The 16,955-nt window shown below is 34.8% G+C and overlaps 1 protein-coding gene across 8 annotated transcripts in view; it reads right to left on the bottom strand.

Annotated features, from left to right (window-relative positions):
• TBC1D8B (TBC1 domain family member 8B) overlaps nucleotides 1-16,955 on the bottom strand; it is an 82,399-nt gene that overhangs the window by 49,744 nt on the left and 15,700 nt on the right. For 7 of the 8 annotated variants that reach the window (XM_016148487.2, XM_016148496.2, XM_016148500.2 and 4 more), the window contains exons 3-7: nucleotides 12,441-12,559; nucleotides 11,716-11,941; nucleotides 10,815-11,055; nucleotides 7,704-7,911; nucleotides 6,858-7,025 (exon numbers count right to left, since the gene is read on the bottom strand). In XM_016148487.2, the coding sequence (XP_016003973.1) occupies nucleotides 6,858-7,025; nucleotides 7,704-7,911; nucleotides 10,815-11,055; nucleotides 11,716-11,941; nucleotides 12,441-12,559 (962 nt within the window). The remainder of the gene's footprint in view (nucleotides 1-6,857; nucleotides 7,026-7,703; nucleotides 7,912-10,814; nucleotides 11,056-11,715; nucleotides 11,942-12,440; nucleotides 12,560-16,955) is intronic. The other variant, XM_016148528.2, reaches the window with a different exon arrangement.

Genomic DNA, 16,955 nt, shown 5'->3' with positions numbered 1-16,955 from the left:
AGTAGAGAGAAAATGAAAAATGAAAAATGATGAAAGAGAAATACAAGAACTAGCTGATACCATCAGGAGAGGAAACATAAGAATAATGGGCATCATCGAAGGTCCCCCCCACCAGAGTTTATAAAGAATTTTCAGACAAACAGTTGACGAGAATTTCTCAAATCTAAAGAATGAGCTGGAGCTTAGAACGGAAGAAGTCAACGAAACACCCAATTATCCCAACCCCAAAAGGCTTTCGACAAGACACATGGTATTAAAATTATCAAAAATCAACGATGAAGACAGAATTCTCAGGGCAGCCAGGGAGAAAAGAACGGTAATTTACAGAGGTAAACCCATTAGATTATCCTCAAACTTCTCAGTGCAAACCTTACAAGCCAGAAAGGAATGGAATCAAATATTTAAACTATTAAGTGAAAGGAACTACCAGCCTAGAATAACGTAACCTAATAAGCTCTCCTTTAGATATGAAGGAGAAATTAAGACCTATCCAGACATACAACATTTGAGGGAATTCTCTACTTCAGAGCCTGCACTACAGGAAATACTGAAAGGGGTCAGTTCACCCAAAACAAAATGACAAAAAAAATACATAATTAGGAGTAAAGTGACTATTGGGCAAATGGAAGTAGAAGAGTGAAACTATTACTAAGAACAGTGCATTATAAACTTAATAAGAGAATTGCTATAGCAAGATAGCAATGGACTTTCGGCATATATAGGAACAAATTGAGATAGCTGAAAAGAGGGGATTCAAAGATCCAAATTCACAAAGGGGAACGGACATAAGGCACACGCACAAGAAAAAGGATACACACACACACACACATACACATACACACACACTATCCTTTACATATTTGTAACCACACGCCAAAGATTCAGAACCATTGCATATAACATAAAACAAGAAGGACCAGCAGGAAAACCCACAAAAGCCAAACAAAAGGAAGAAAACAGAAACACAAGGACAAGGAAGCAATGGAAACACTGAGCTACCAGAAAGCAAAAGATAAAATGGCTATGACAAGACCTCATATTACAATAATCACCCTAAATATAAATGGATTGAACTCACCAATAAAAAGGCACAGAGTTTCAGAATGGGCGAAAAACAAAACCTATACATAAGCTGCCTTCAGGAAATACATCTCAGCTCCAAAGACAAATATAGACTCAAAGTGAAAGGGTGGAAAGTATTTCAAGCAAATGGCATTCAGAAAAAAGTGGAGTAGCGGTACTAATATGGATGAAATAGACTTCAAAATAAAAAAGGGAAAGAAAGATACTGAGGGACACTTCATAATGATAAAGGGAACCATGCATCAAGAAGACATAAAACTTATAATATCTATGCTCCCAATCAGGGAGCCCCAAAATATGTAAAGCAATTACTAACAGAACTAAAGGGAGAAACAGACCAAAACATTATCGTAGTAAGAGACTTCAATACCCCACTCTTGGAAATGGACAGATTATCCAAAAAGAAAATCAATATGGAAATAATATCTTTAAATGACACATTAGACCAACTGGACATAATTGACATAGACAGAGCCTTCCATCTCAAAACAGCTTCTTATACATTCTTCTCTAGTACACATGGAACATTCTCAAGAAACAACCACATACTGTGACACAGAGATAGCACCAACAAATGTAAGAGGGTAGGAATTGTACCAACCATATTTCCTGATCATAATGCTTTGAAACTAGAGATCAACTATACAAAGAAAATAGAAAGAACCACAAATACATGGAGATTAAACAACATGCTACTGAAGAATAACTGGGTCAGAGAAGAAATAAAAAGAGAGATCAAGAGATACATAGAAATAAATGATAATGATAGTACAACATATCAAACTTTTGGGACACAGCAAAAGTGGTCATAAGAGGAAAGTTCATATCATTACAGGCCTATATCCAAAAAACAAGAATGAGCCCAAATAAACAACCTAATACTTCATCGTAAAAAACTAGAAAAGGAAAAATAGGTGAAGCCTAACATCAGCAGAAGGAAAGAAATAATCAAAATTAGAGCAGAAATAAATAAAATTGAAAACAAAACAAAAGAAAATATAAATACAACAAGGAGCTGGTTTTTTGAGAACATTAATAAAGTTGACAACTCCCTGGCTAAACTCACTAAAAAGAGAGAGAGAGAGAGAGAGAGAGAGAGAGAGAGAGAGAGAGAGAGAGGACACAAATAAACAAAATCAGGGATAAGAGAGGGAAAACTACTACTGACATTGCAGAAATACAAAAATTCATAAAAGAATACTATGAAAAAGTATATAACACCAATTTAATAACCTACAAGGAATGGACCAGTACTTAGAAAAATACAACCTTCCTAGACTGAATCAAGAAGAACTGCAAAATCTAAATAGACCGATCAGCAGTACGGCAATTGAAACAATCATCAAAAACCTACCAAAAAGTAAAAGTCTAGGACCAGATGGTTTCACCAGTGAATTCTATCAAACACTCAACAAAGACTTAATACCTATTGTCCTCAAACTCTTTCAAAAAACTGAAGAGCAGGCAAGACCTCCCAACTCATTTTAGAGGCAAATAGTACCAAAACTTGGTAAAGATAACTCAAAAAAAAGAAAACTACAGACTAATAGCTGTCATGAGCACAGATCAAAAATCCTAAATAAGACAGTGAACCGAACACAGCAACATATTCAAAAGATCATATGCCATGATCAAGTGGGCTTCATCCCAGAGGCACTGGGATGGTTCAACATATGCAAATCGATTAATGTGATACACCATGTAAAATAATTAAAAAATAAGAGCCATATGATCATATCAATAGATGCAGAAAAAGCCTCGACAAGATACAACATCCATTTATGTTCAAAACACTTCACAAAATTGGTATAGAAAGAAAGTACCTGAACATAATAAAAGCCATACATGACAAACCCTCAGCCAACATTATACTTAATGGTGAAAAAGTAAACCTTCCCTCTAAGATCAGGAACAAGGCAAGGCTGCCCACTATGGCCACTCTTATTCAATATAACACTGGAAGTCCTGGGGAGTGCAATCAGGCAAGAGAAAGATATAAAAGGCATCCAAATAGGAAACAAAGAAGTCAAAATGTCACTATTTGCGAATGACGTGATTCTCTATATAGAAAACCCTAAAGAACCCACACAAACACTACTAGAAACAATAAGCAAATACAGTAGTCTTTGGATACTAAATCAACGTTCAAAAATCCGTAACGTTCCTAATAATGAATCATCAGAAAAAGAAGTGAAAACATAATTCCTTTTGCAATTGTAACAAAAAGAATAAAATACCTGGGAATAAATTTAACAAAACAAGTAAAGGACTTATATAATGAAAACTATAAGATCCTATTAAAAAAATTGAGGAAGATACAAAGAAATTGAAAGATATTCTGTGTTCTTGGATTGGAAAAGTCAACATAGTTAAAATGACCACATTACCTAAAGCATTATACATATTTAATGCAATCCCCATCAAAATTTCATCGGCATTTTTTTAAAAATAGAACAAAAATTCATCAGATTTGTATGGAAGCACAAAAGACTCCGAATTGCCAGAGCCATTCTGAGATATAAAGAGCAAGGCTGGAGGTATCACTCTGCCCGATTTCAAATTATACCAGAGAGACAGTAATCAAATCAGCATGGTATTGGCAGCAAAACAAACACATGGACCAGTGGAACAGAATAGAGAGTCCAGAAGTAAACCCATATTTTTATGGGCAAATAATTTTCAACAAAGAAGCCCAAAACCTACAGTGGAGAAAAGAAAGCCTATTCAGTAACTGGTGCTGGGAAAACTGTACAGCCACCTGCAAAAGGATGAAACTAGACTGTTCTCTATCACCACACACCAAAAGTAACTCAACATGGATTAAGGACCTAATATAAGACCTGAAACAATAAAATGCATAGAAGAAAACATAGGAATGAAACTCAAGGACCTTGGACTTAAAGAGGATATTATAAATTTGAACTCAAAAGCAAGGGAAGTAAAAGCAAAAATAAATGAATGGGACTACATCAAACTTAAAAGCTTCTCACAGCAAAAGATATCGTCAACAAGGTAAAAAGAGAACCAGCTGAATGGGAAAATGTATTTGCAAGCAACACCTCTGATAAGGGCCTCATATCCGAAATATACAAAGAACTCATACAACTCAATAACAACAAAACAACAAACTATCCAATCAAAAAAATGATCAGAAGACCTGAACAGACACTTCTCCCTAGAGGACATTCAAATGGCCAACAAATATATGAAAAGATGCTCAACATCGCTAGCTATTAGGGAAATGCAAATTGAAACCATAATGAGATACCATCTCACACCTGTTAGGATAGCTATAATCAACAGGACAATAACAAATGTTGGAGAGGATGCAGAGAAAAAAGGAACCCTTATACACTGCTGGTGGGCCTGTAAACTGGTACAGCCACTATGGAAAACTGTATAGAGGTTCCTCAAAAAACGTAGAATTGATCTACCATATGATCCAGCAATCCCTCTACTGGGCATTTACCCCCCGAAGACTTGAAAACCCATATCCGAAAAGATATTTGCACACCGATGTTCATAGCAGCATTATTCACAGTGGCCAGGACATGGAAACAACCAAATGTCCTATGACAGATGATTGGTTAAAGAAGCTGTGGTACAGATATACAATGGAATATTAGCCATAAGAAGAGATGAAATACTGCCATTTGCGACAACATGGATGGTCCTCAAGATAATGATGCTAAGCGAAATAAACCAGACAAAGTTGAAAATTACATGATATCACTTATATGTGGGATATAAACCTAAAATCAACAAATGAGCAGGACAAACAGAGACTCATGGACTTGGACTAGTTGTTACCAGAGGATTATAGGCTAGTGGTTACTAGTGGGGTGCGGGAGGAGTGGGGAGGTAGACGGGATAAAGGGGGTCAAATATAGGGTTTAGGGGGAGGGTGAAGTGGGTAAAGGGGATCAAATATGTGGTAGCTGAAGGAAACTGGACTTCGGATGGTAAATACACAATAGAGCATACAGATGTCAAATGATAATGTACACCTGAAAATTATATTATCGTATTAACCAATGTTACCCTAATAAACTTAAGTAAAAATAAAAAACAAAATACTGCATTATCACTGACTTAGAGTAATATTTTTGGTCTCTATTCTGGAGAGAAAGGTAAAAGCCTCTATAGTCCAATTCAAATAAAAAAAAATATAGCTAATAAAGCCAATGTTGATTTTTCTTTGAATTTTTAGTTAAATATACTTATAATGTGATGTTTTGTCAATCTATTAAAACATGAGGTTCCTAGGCACTGAAAAAGACAATCAATTTGAAACCATTTACATTTCCATGAAAGGCACACTAAACGTCAAAATCAGACTCTTAACCACCTTTGCCAACAATATTTGCCTTCTCTACTATTTTACTAGTAAATAAACATGCTACTATTTTACTTTGGGCTAGATTATATAAATAAGCCTGACCCACTTAATATTAAATAAAGGATATTCAGACTGGTTTAAAATTGTTCTCTCTCTAGAGCAATAAGAGGAGAGTCCTTTCCCTAGACCTTGCTGACTTCTCAAATATAGTTTGAGTTGTTACAAGACATGTCATATGAAAGTATGAGGTGTGTACTTTTGATAAACGACAAATATAGTCAAGAAAGATCAAATGATAAGTTTTTTATAAAGGAAGAGTTTTTTTTGTAATTTTATTTTATTAGTTTCAAGTATGCAATACATTGATTAGACATTTATATAGTTTATAAAGCAATCTTCCTATTTGCTCCTTCTCTTGTTTTCCACCTACCCAATATTAATGCTAACTGCGTTCCCTATTCTGTGGTCCCCATCCCCATGACCATCTATCAACTGCTAATTTGTATTTCTTTAACCCTTCACACCATTCTCCCAGCCCCCCAAACCCCCTCCTTTCTGTTCATCACCAAATTGTCCTCTATATTTGTGATTCTCTTTTGATTAGTTTGTTCTTTTTGTTCCTTAGATTCTGCATATAAGTGAACAGATACTTCTTCAATGAGGAAATACAGATGGAAATAGACATATGAAAAGATGCTCAAGGTCACTCATCATCAGAGAAATGCAAATTAAAACGACGATGAGATATCACCTCACACCTGTCAGAATGGCTATCATCAATAAATCAAAAAACAGCAAGTGTTGGCGAGGATGCGGAGAAAAGGGAACCCTCATACATTGTTGGTGGGATTGCAAATTGGTATAGCTGCTATGGAAAACAGTCTGGAGGTTCCTTCAAAAATTAAAAATGGATATACCTTTTGACCTAGCAATTGCACTTATGGGTATTTATCCAAAGAATACCAAAACACTAATTTGTAAAGATCTATGCACACCAATATTCATGGCAACACAATTTACAATATCCAAGATATGGAAGCAACCTAAATACCCATCAACAGATGATTGGATAAAGAACTTATGGTTTATATATACAATGGAATATTACTCAGCCATTAAAAAAATGAAATCCTACCATTTGCAACAACATGGACGGACCTAAAGGTTATTATGCTGAGTGAAATAAGTCAGAGAAAGTGCCATATGATTTCACTTATATGTGGAATCTAAAGTATGAGTTCTTAAAAATGGATAGTCTTTAATTCTCACTTTCACTTTATGATAACTTATAGAATATATATATTTTTTGGTTTTAGCCTTTAAAAAAATAAACTTAAGTATTAATAGGAAAGGTACTATGAATTCTGTTTGAAACAATGAACCACATAAAATACAAGCCTTTTTTTTCAAAATGATCTGGTTGCTATATAATTACCTCTGTGCTAATATCATGATATTGAGTTGAAGTTGCCCCGCACTTGAGCCTGAGTTTTGCCACCAGTTGTTCAAAGTCTTTAACGTCACTGAAGCGAAAAGCTGTTTTTCCTTTGATGCTAATGATGACAGATTTGCTAGAATCATTTGTCTTATCTATAGCTAAGACCTGAGGGGCAAAAACATATAAATGAATCACATTTTCCCTTGTTGCTGACACCTTCAGGCAAAATGTGTTTAGCTTACTCTTTCGTAAATAAAAGTTTAGGTATGTGGTATAACTAATGAAGAAAGAGACTTTGGGTTCCAGTTGTATCACTGATACAATTAACCTCAGTGCAAGTTACTCCACTTCTCAAGGAAAAGGTCTGACTAACATGTAGCCTTTAAAATTGACAATACAAATGTAAAAATTCAGTGCTACTACGCTGACAATTTATTTCTCTTATACAAAAGCTATCAATTCTATTCTTTTTGACAGTGTATATTGTCTAAATTTTGGTATGCATGTCATAAATGTGATAGTCTAAGTTTTGTTATTCATGTCATAAATGTCTTGAGAGATCACATTCCATTTTGAGTCATACTAAACCCTCATCTTGTTTCGAGATTTTTTATTTTTTCTATTTTTACTTTCAACAAGAGCTATAAGGCTCTTATCTTAATATTCATATACTGAAAAATGGTACTCTTATTCTTAAGAATGATGCTGAACTTAAAAAAAAAAGACCATTTAAAAATTGATAAAAGGTTATTGAGTTTTCAATAATTTACAGAATTAAAGGACATTTTACTCTGTAACATTTTCAAACAAAAAAAAATTGATATGTAACCAAATTTACATTACCTCTCGAAATGGAATGATTACACTACATAGATTGCAATCCTGGCTAGCAAAGCAGATATAGTTTTCTGAAATGCACATTTTTCCAAGGGCATTGAAGCGGCTGAATGGTACCCATAAGGAACATTCATGTACTTCTTTCAAAGTTTCTTCTTTTGGCAGCCTAAAAAATGCATTAAACTGCTCACTGTGGGCTCGATCTTCCAGACCTCTGTATAAAAGAAAAAAAATGGGGTGGCTTAAATAATGCCTTCTAAAGTATATACATGCCTATGTTGATTAATCTAAATGCACTGTAAAGCAAAAGATTAAACACTACATGCTATGTTCTTCTACAAATTATGAAATGGAAGGAACACACTTATTCCTCACAAATTCATTTTGTTTATTCTCTTTTCCAATTTTGTTTTAATAGTGGGTTACAATGCACAAAAGTGAGAGATGACGTAGGTCTTCAAACCATCTGTTAAGGGGTGATTTGCTGGAAGATTATATTATTATATAGTCATAATATGTGAATATGGCTAAAACCAATCTTGGCAGGCAATAATTATATATCTGGTTATCAGAAAATCAAGAAAGTTAATCAGTTCAAACAAAATAAAATAATGAAAATTTATAGCATCGCAATTGTATAGGAATAATAGTGCATAAAATCATATTAAAACTAAGTGAAGCAAAATTTAAACCTTAAAAAAAAATCCAAAGTAGAGGCAAGATAAAATAACATTGATTGCATGAGCACAGGATAGGTGTCAATAAACACAGATGATCTGTTAAGTGACACATAAATATATAAATAAAAAATCAAATGTTTAAAATAGTACGATTTTTCTGGAGGCACCAAACACTTGAGCTAAGCAACAATGCCATCTGGGGTAGTAAGTAAATTATGCATGTTTGAATTCAAAGCCAACGAAGTTAAAACTAAATTCATCCTTCAGTATATACTATTTATGAGGCACATTATGTCTTTCAAAATAATTCTGATAAATGTGAACAAAAAATCACATTAATTTTTATCCCGCTTAAATTGTAATGTGGTAGGTTATTTTACTTCATTATTATTTAAAGGCTGAATTCTACGTCAATGAAAAGATGTCCATAGTATGTTATTTTAAGTGGGAAAAAAAGCAAATTGTAGAAGATGTTTAGTTTAGTTTAATTTATGTTTTTTGCAATTATTTTTTAATTCGTGCATTAAAAAGCCTGGAAGGAGATACACTGAATTTAACTATTGTTATTATGTTTTTATATTGTTTAAGTTATAGAAATAATATTTGTAAAAACGATAAGCTGAAGCAATAAAGAGATTTCATTTTAGGAAAAAGTTATCTGGAGACTAAGTCTAAATAAGCTATTATTCTTTTTAACTTACTAGAAAAATGGTTTTAGAAATATATGATTTTCAATAAGCTTTCTTAAAAATACAGACAAAAATTAATTTCCTATATCTAATTTAAATACAGACTTGGTAATGAATAATTCATTGCTAGATGACCTTTTAAGGGAGGATATTTTAAAAGAAATAAAATAACTAAAAGATTTGTTTATGGTTCTGATTCAATTGGATAAAGAAGTTATGATTCATATATTCAATGAAATATTATTCAGCCATTAAAAAATGAAATCCTACCATTTGCAATGACATGGATGGACCTAGAGGTTATTATGCTGAGTGAAATAAGTCAGACAGAGAAAGATAAATACCATATGATTTGACTTACATGCGGAGCCTAAGGAACAAAAAGAACAAACTAATCAAAAACAGACTCACATATATAGAGGACAATCTGGTGATTGTCAAAGGGGAGGGGCAATGGAGGGCTGGAAGAATGGGGTGAAGGGTTAAAGAAGTACAAATGAGCAGTTGATAGATGGTCATGGAGATGGGGAATAAGGCATAGGGAATGCAGTCAGCATTAATGTATTGGCTAGGTGGAGAGCCAGAGGAGAGAAAGAGCAATAAACTATATAGATATCTAACCAATGTACTGCATACTTGAAACTAATTTAAAAAAAACTACGAGAACAAATGCCCAATTATAACATAAACAGGATAGAGTTCTATTTATAAATCTTGTACACTGAGATCTAATATTGACTATAAAGTGTAAAAAATTCACCTTGTTGATCTATTTTCCAGAAAAGCAGAAAGCTTACAAAGGAATCCTTATGGATATAGAATTTGAGAATGGTTTAGGAATAGGCAAGAGAAATGATTGTACCCAGTTAGAACTATATAGTAATCACACAACCTTCCAGATCACTTGTTCTGGTCTATACATAGGACTATGACTTAGGTTCTTCTTACACTTTCCCATATAGTCTCTACCTTCATCTTTGTCAGAAGCTGCTTTCACTAGCTATTTCTGGATCCTCCCTTAGGCATGCTCATTGCAGTCAACTGTTTTGAGTGTTGAGCAGAATAAAAGGGCACTTGCTAGTCAGTTTCAGTAAACCAAGTATAGTGGCAAATAGCTATCAAATACTTCTGATGCAGGCACTAATAATGACTAACATTTATCTACGGCTTTATATTTTACAGTGTGCTTTCACACATTATATTGCTCATTCCTTACAAGTGATCACTAAGATAGAAGTGACAGATGAGAAAACAGAGGTCCTGAGAGATTATGACTTGTCCAAGGATTGTTCTACTCTCATTCTAAAGTCCATGGTTCCACTGACTCCACTAACTTACCTCTTACAAACAATAACAACAACAAAAACGATGCTCTTTATAAGCTATGTTTGAAAATAATACATTTAACAATTTCAGACCCGAAACTATCTTCACTACTCAGAGAAATTTATAGTTAGATTAACCAGGCACACATAAATCTCTACATTTGTAAAAGCGCTCTAGGGCAAACTCTACAGGGATCTCAGGAAATAATTTTCAAACCTAACTTCTACTGTTTCTTAGAATTAAATTTCATAGAGAGGATACTATTTTTAAAATGCATATGAATAAACTAAAACACACACATTAATAACTAATTCTAAAGAAAAAATATAATATAGAACAGTTAACTTTTAATTCTCATCAATGCTACTGTTCCTTGGTCAAACAATTCTTTAAAAAGTGAATATTAACTAAGCTTTGAATACCTTTTGGTGATTTGTAGAGGATCATCAAGGACTGGGTCATCATCAAATGTTTCCTTGTCAAAAAGTCTCTTTATAGCATAGTTTGCCAGCTGTTCCATAAGAAGGTATGTTTCGTCAATATGCAGAAACATTGAAAAGTAATGACTCTCCCCTTGGGAACACACATGAATACTCTCTGTCAGTATGACATTTGAAGTCTTTTCAAGGTTTGAGACTTCATCCCAGGAGATAATGAGTTTTACTGCAAATAAGAGTTACAAGCAGATATGGTTACATTTCTTAATATTGATTAATGTTTATCAATCGGGTCCTTCAAAAACAATAGCTAACTACCTGAAAAACTCTATGAACAACTAAAATACTTCAGTTCAAGTATTTTGAATTATAATTTTGAATCATAATCATGAACATACAATAATTGTAATTCCTGGAACAGTTATAAAAATTTTAAAAAATTCTGATTTGATATTTAAATCTGTTACTTAACATAATTACATAATCACTGATGTAAAAGCTATATGTGTGCTATAACAGTACTGTTTGATTCTTCTTTGTAACTGTGGGATATTAAGTACTATGGCTACTATATTTCTATTATGTTTAAAACAAGGATTAAAGAAGGTAGATAGTTTAGAACAAGGGGAAAATGGAATTATACTCTACACATTGCCATCATCGTTTAATAGTCATTTGCTTCCCACAATATGCAAGCCATTCTAACATACTTCTAATGATTCCTATGTTAAGTAACCAGCCTTGAAAGGATTATTTCTCCAGATGAAGTAAAATCTTAATGTATAATTTAATTACCCTTAATATCAATCCTATTACTAACGGCACCACAGAGTTGATAGGTCAGTCAGCAAGTTCAAAGTCATGGTAAGCAATAGAAACCACTTACTTTCTGATCCCAACAAAAAAGAATAGAAGCTCAGAAAGTTGGTGCTAAGATAGAGCCAACCCTGACAAGGAACCCGTCCTTTCCAATAACTGCATGAGTAATAGGTCACTAACTTCTCCTGCTTTGGTAAACCAAAACATTTTTCAAATTTCAAAAGGGCTTCACGAAATTTCTCAGGATCATCTTCTTTTGCAAAAGAATGTTTCCCCTCTTCAGCAATTAATCCCTAAGGAAGACAAAATATTTTCTGAAAATTAATCATTATCTACCAACAAAAAAAAATTCACATATTTAAACAGTTCATTCAATACAACTGTGTTTATCTACACAGGTACATGTATCATAGGTATATATGTGTGCATATTATTCACTTAGGGCAGAGGTAAGTATATGTTCTTTAATTTTGTCATTAGGCTTTTTCTAATGCCTCACAAAGAGCTACCATAAACACACATGCTAAATATTGTTTTGATTGAGTTACAGGTTTCTCAAACTCCAAACTCAAGAGATTAAAATGAAGATATACTTAAGAAATTCACAAGGGCACCAAAGACTAACCACTGACTTTACAATTTACTTTAGCACTGACACTGACATTCATATGTATGCTTTGGCCAATCCCAAAAGGTGCCAATAAAACAATGACCTTTCAAGTAGACTTTGATCCTCAAATAAGGGAGAAAAAAATGAGTGCTCCATCTACAAATTATATCCATGCCACTTACTCTTATTTTTCCTTGTACAAAATTAGTAATATCTTCATTTGAATCAAACACAGGTAAGGTCTTCATAATATTTTGTTCCAACCAATCCCAATGTTTCATTATTTCTTCTCTGTTGGCTCCTGATTAATAATGAAAGAGAATAAAAGACTCAAGAAAAACTCCACAATAAAACTGCTTAGTTTAAAAGGAAATACAATTATATATGCTCCTTTTCAAAAATGATGACCATAAAAAATAAAGGTATTATATTTATTCTCTACTTCATCCCTATTTGTGGGCATGAGCACTATTTTTCATTATAAATAAGAATATAATATTTAATAAAAGGGGAGAAAACTAAATACAATTCATGAGAAATACAAAATTCTGAAAACAAGATGCCAGTACCTGGTGCTTACAATAAACAGTACCTTTTAAGAAAATATATGGAGTACCAGAATATAAATACAACATAATTTAATCCTAGGTCTTCAAATAACAGTACTGTGGGACTAAAAATAATCTGTGTGAATGAAAACAGCATGCCTGTGACAAACCTATGCGCATTGTATAAACATGGATATCAACTGTGGACATTCATTCTACTTATGTCAGAAGGTATGAAGCCTTTGCTAAGAGTCACCCTTAAATTAAAAGGCCTAGTCTCTTAAAAGAAATATCACGAAAGACGTTAGAAACCCTATAGCAAGGTTAAATCCATGTTACCTGCTGAATCAGGATTAGGTAGTTTACTGAGGATCAGATTAAATAAATTAGCTCTAGGTTGCTTTGGCTTGCACATTTCAATATCTATCAATCTCCCCATATAATTCACATACCTTTAAGATCTCCCAAGAAATAGAAATAACACAAATCTCGATCAAAAGAAATATCTTGATTTCTTAGTATGTTTTATGACATATGGAGACACATCAAAACATTTACTGTAACTGCAAACTTGCCTATTTCCTACGAATTCAGTTAGAATAATATTCATGTTATTAAAGTCACAATACCAAGTATAATAACTTTCTTTAATAAACCACAAATGAAAGCCAGGGGAGGGGACACAGGGATTGGGTTTAGTGCCTGCAGACCACGGGGTGCCCATGGCAGAGTGCAGTTGGGGAGGGGCACACTGCCAGTGGGGCTCTGCCTACCTCCCTGGCTTGGCTCTCTATGCCACGGGTACCCTGAAAGCCCAGCCTGGGAATGCAGCATCAGCAGCAATGGTCGCCTGGAACACTGGCGGGAATGCTATCACAGTGGCGGGCTTTCCAATGGACACCGCAACCTCTGGGTGTCCGGGATGAAGCCTGGACCAGCCTTGCCAGGGGACACCAGGGCACAGCGCTTGCTGCTCCAACACCCAGCCGGGATGCCTGCTTTCACCCCTGAGAGAGCAAACTGGATGGCCTGTGCCCCCACATCCCAGCATCATCATCAAGGCTGGCACAAAACAGAAAAGAGAATGGAAAAAAACAGTCTCATTCAGTAGCATGCCAACAGAGATCAGCAGCACAAGTGATTGTATCAATTCAATGGACAAGAAAGGGTTCAGAACTAAAAATGTTTGCTCCAACTCTAGAATTTACCATAGGAATTTTTAAAATAAATTAATTTATTTTTAAGGTGATGTTGGTTAACAAAATCCAATACGTTTGAGCTGTATGCTTTAACAGTAAGGAATATATGTATATTTACACTGTGTGCTCACCTCCCATAGCATAGATGCTTTTTATCAGATGATGACATGTAGGACCTGACATGGGAACCATCTAGGAAGTATTCTGAGAAAACCAAGATTGATATTAAATCCATCAAGGAATTGAGAACAGGAAAAAATACATATTCCATGGCAATGGCATTTCCAACCAGATATCTGAAGATTGTGAGTTTTAGGTCATATATGGAATTATTAGTCACTTGATTTGGTTGCCAAATCTGCAGATGTTGGGAACATCTGGGTCATGAGACTGTGATACCTAATTTTTTTTTTTTTTACAGAAAGCATACACTTGATATGTTAGAAAGTAGCCAAGACAATATGAGGACTTCTTGGGTTTCGCAAATTTTTAGTGAAATTGATAGGTACATAACCTTGGACATGTAACTCCATGTAATACAATGCAGTGCATCAAAAACCTCAATCCTGGTTTAAAAACTAGCAAAATTAAATTTAAGTTCAAAGAATGGCACAAATCCAAGGACAAAGCTGATCCTGAAGTCACAAAGAATCTGTTGAGGTTTTTTTTTTTAGAGCTTTGTACTATACCTGAAATCTATTTCCTTTTAGTTCAGTTTTCAAGCAATAAAGAATTCCTTGATACCAAGGACCTTATAATGTTTCTTGAGGCAGAGCAGGATGTGGCACATGTAAATGAGGAAATAAGCCTTGAAATGATTCATAAATATGAGCCATCCAAAAAGGGCCTGGAAAAGGGCTGGCTCTCCACAGATGGGTTCACTAATTACCTATGTCATCTGACTGTTATGTATCAGATCTAGAATATAAGGTCTGTCATGAATATAAAGCAAACTTCATCTCATTAACTTTATAAACTCATTTCATAACATATACTTAATAGAGGATCAATTCGGAGGTACCGCTGATATCACAGGATACATTCTTTTTTTTAATATTCGAGTCATTAAAATAGATTTCTGGAGTGTTGAATCAGATGTATAGAATGGACCAGACAATGAACATGTCATTTACATGGGCCACACCATGACCTCTCAGATAGTTTCCACAATATCATCGATAATGCTAACAAGTATGCATTCTTTGCTTCTGAGTTTCCACTTATCTTGTGTTTAGAAAACTGAGGTTCTATTAAACAATGGAAGATAATAGTTCAACACATGAAGAAAATTTTAGGAGACAATCTCTATACAACATTACCCAATGCTGAAGAATCTTATCTACCATCCCCAGATGTCATAAAAGGGAAGATACTAATTAAAGCAAACAAGTGGTCCTCAAATTGCTCTGGAGTAGAAGGAGATGCTACTGATCAAGATGAAGGAGCAGAAATTTCTCAGAAGATGGGAAAAGAGAACATGGAGCAACTCAACAATGTACCTGTGAAGCAATTTCAGCTCCACAAAGAACTGTCTGAACTGGTAAGCATCTGTAAGTCAATTAAGTTCAAAGAATTCCAGGTGTCCTTTCGGGTTAAGAAGTACGGAGGAATTGCTGGAAAAACATGGCAAGTGTGAGACTTCCTCAAATCTCTCCCCTTGAAACAACAATAAGCTAAATATCTAAAACTCAACAAAAAACACCCAAACTACACACCAGTACATCTGAACGTGGAGTCTGTGCATAAGAGCCACCACAGGTCAGAACCCCGGGTTTCAGGTGGTGGACTGGAGGAAATAAAGAAGTTGCTTCTTACAGCCTCAGGAGCTCCCTGTAGAAGGAGGGCGAGGGGAAAAGATGCAGTGACTTCCCTGAACAGCCTTGGCTGGAAGTGCTGCAAGTTCCACACAGCCTGCGGCAGGGCCCAGTCATCAGGACAGAAAGCAGAGAAACGGGACGGGACAGCAGAGTAACAACAGTTGATTTATACCGGCCGAGGATGCAAAACTGAGGCTGAGGTGCAGCACTCAACTGCCAGCCCAGAGGACTCATGTGTCATACGATAGATGATTAGCTAAAGAAGCTGTGGTACTTATATACAATGGAATATTACTCAGCCATAAGAAGAGATGAAATACTGCCATTTGTGACAATGTAGACAGACCTCTAGATAATCATGCTAAACAAAATAAGCCAGACAGAAAAAAGTTGAACATCACATGATATCACTTACATGTGGGATATAAACCTAAAAGCAACAAATGAACAGGACAAATAGAGACTTAGGGACATGGACAATGGACTACTGGTTACCAGAGGGTAGGGGGTGGGGAAGGAAGGAAGTGGTAGACAAAGCATAGGGAGTCAAATATAGGGGGTTTGAGGGAGGGTGAAGTGGATAAAGGGGATCAAATATATGGTAGCTGAAGGTAACTGGACTCTGGGTGGCAAACACACAATAGAATATACATATGTCAAATGACAATCCACACCTGAAAATTACATAATCGTATTAACCATTTATACCCCAAGAAGCTTAACTAAAAATTAATAAAGAAAAAGGGAAATATATATATATATATAGTATGTGTATGTATGTGTATATATATATACACATACATACACATATATATATGTGTGTGTGTGTGTGTGTGTATGTGTATATATATATGTGTGTGTGTGTGTGTGTGTATATATATATATATATATATATAGTACTGGGAAGCCTGTTCATTTAATGAAGTGCTCCCCAACAAATATGCCAGTGCAAATCCAGGGAACTTTGTAAATTACAACAAATGTTTCTTGCTAGGGTTTTCCCAAGCTCAATAATCACCGAATCTAGTAAAATGAACCCTCGAGATTTTTGGGAATGTGGCTGTGGGATCACAGATCATAGCAATAAACTTTCAGATACCAGGCCTGATGATGGTTTAGGCAGAATGGCAACT

The sequence above is a fragment of the Rousettus aegyptiacus genome, unplaced genomic scaffold, assembly GCF_014176215.1.
Source record: "Rousettus aegyptiacus isolate mRouAeg1 unplaced genomic scaffold, mRouAeg1.p scaffold_m13_p_9, whole genome shotgun sequence".
NCBI classification, from domain to species: Eukaryota; Metazoa; Chordata; class Mammalia; order Chiroptera; family Pteropodidae; genus Rousettus; species Rousettus aegyptiacus.
Note: the sequence above shows the minus strand (reverse complement) of the source record. Positions and strands in the feature narration are given on the sequence as shown.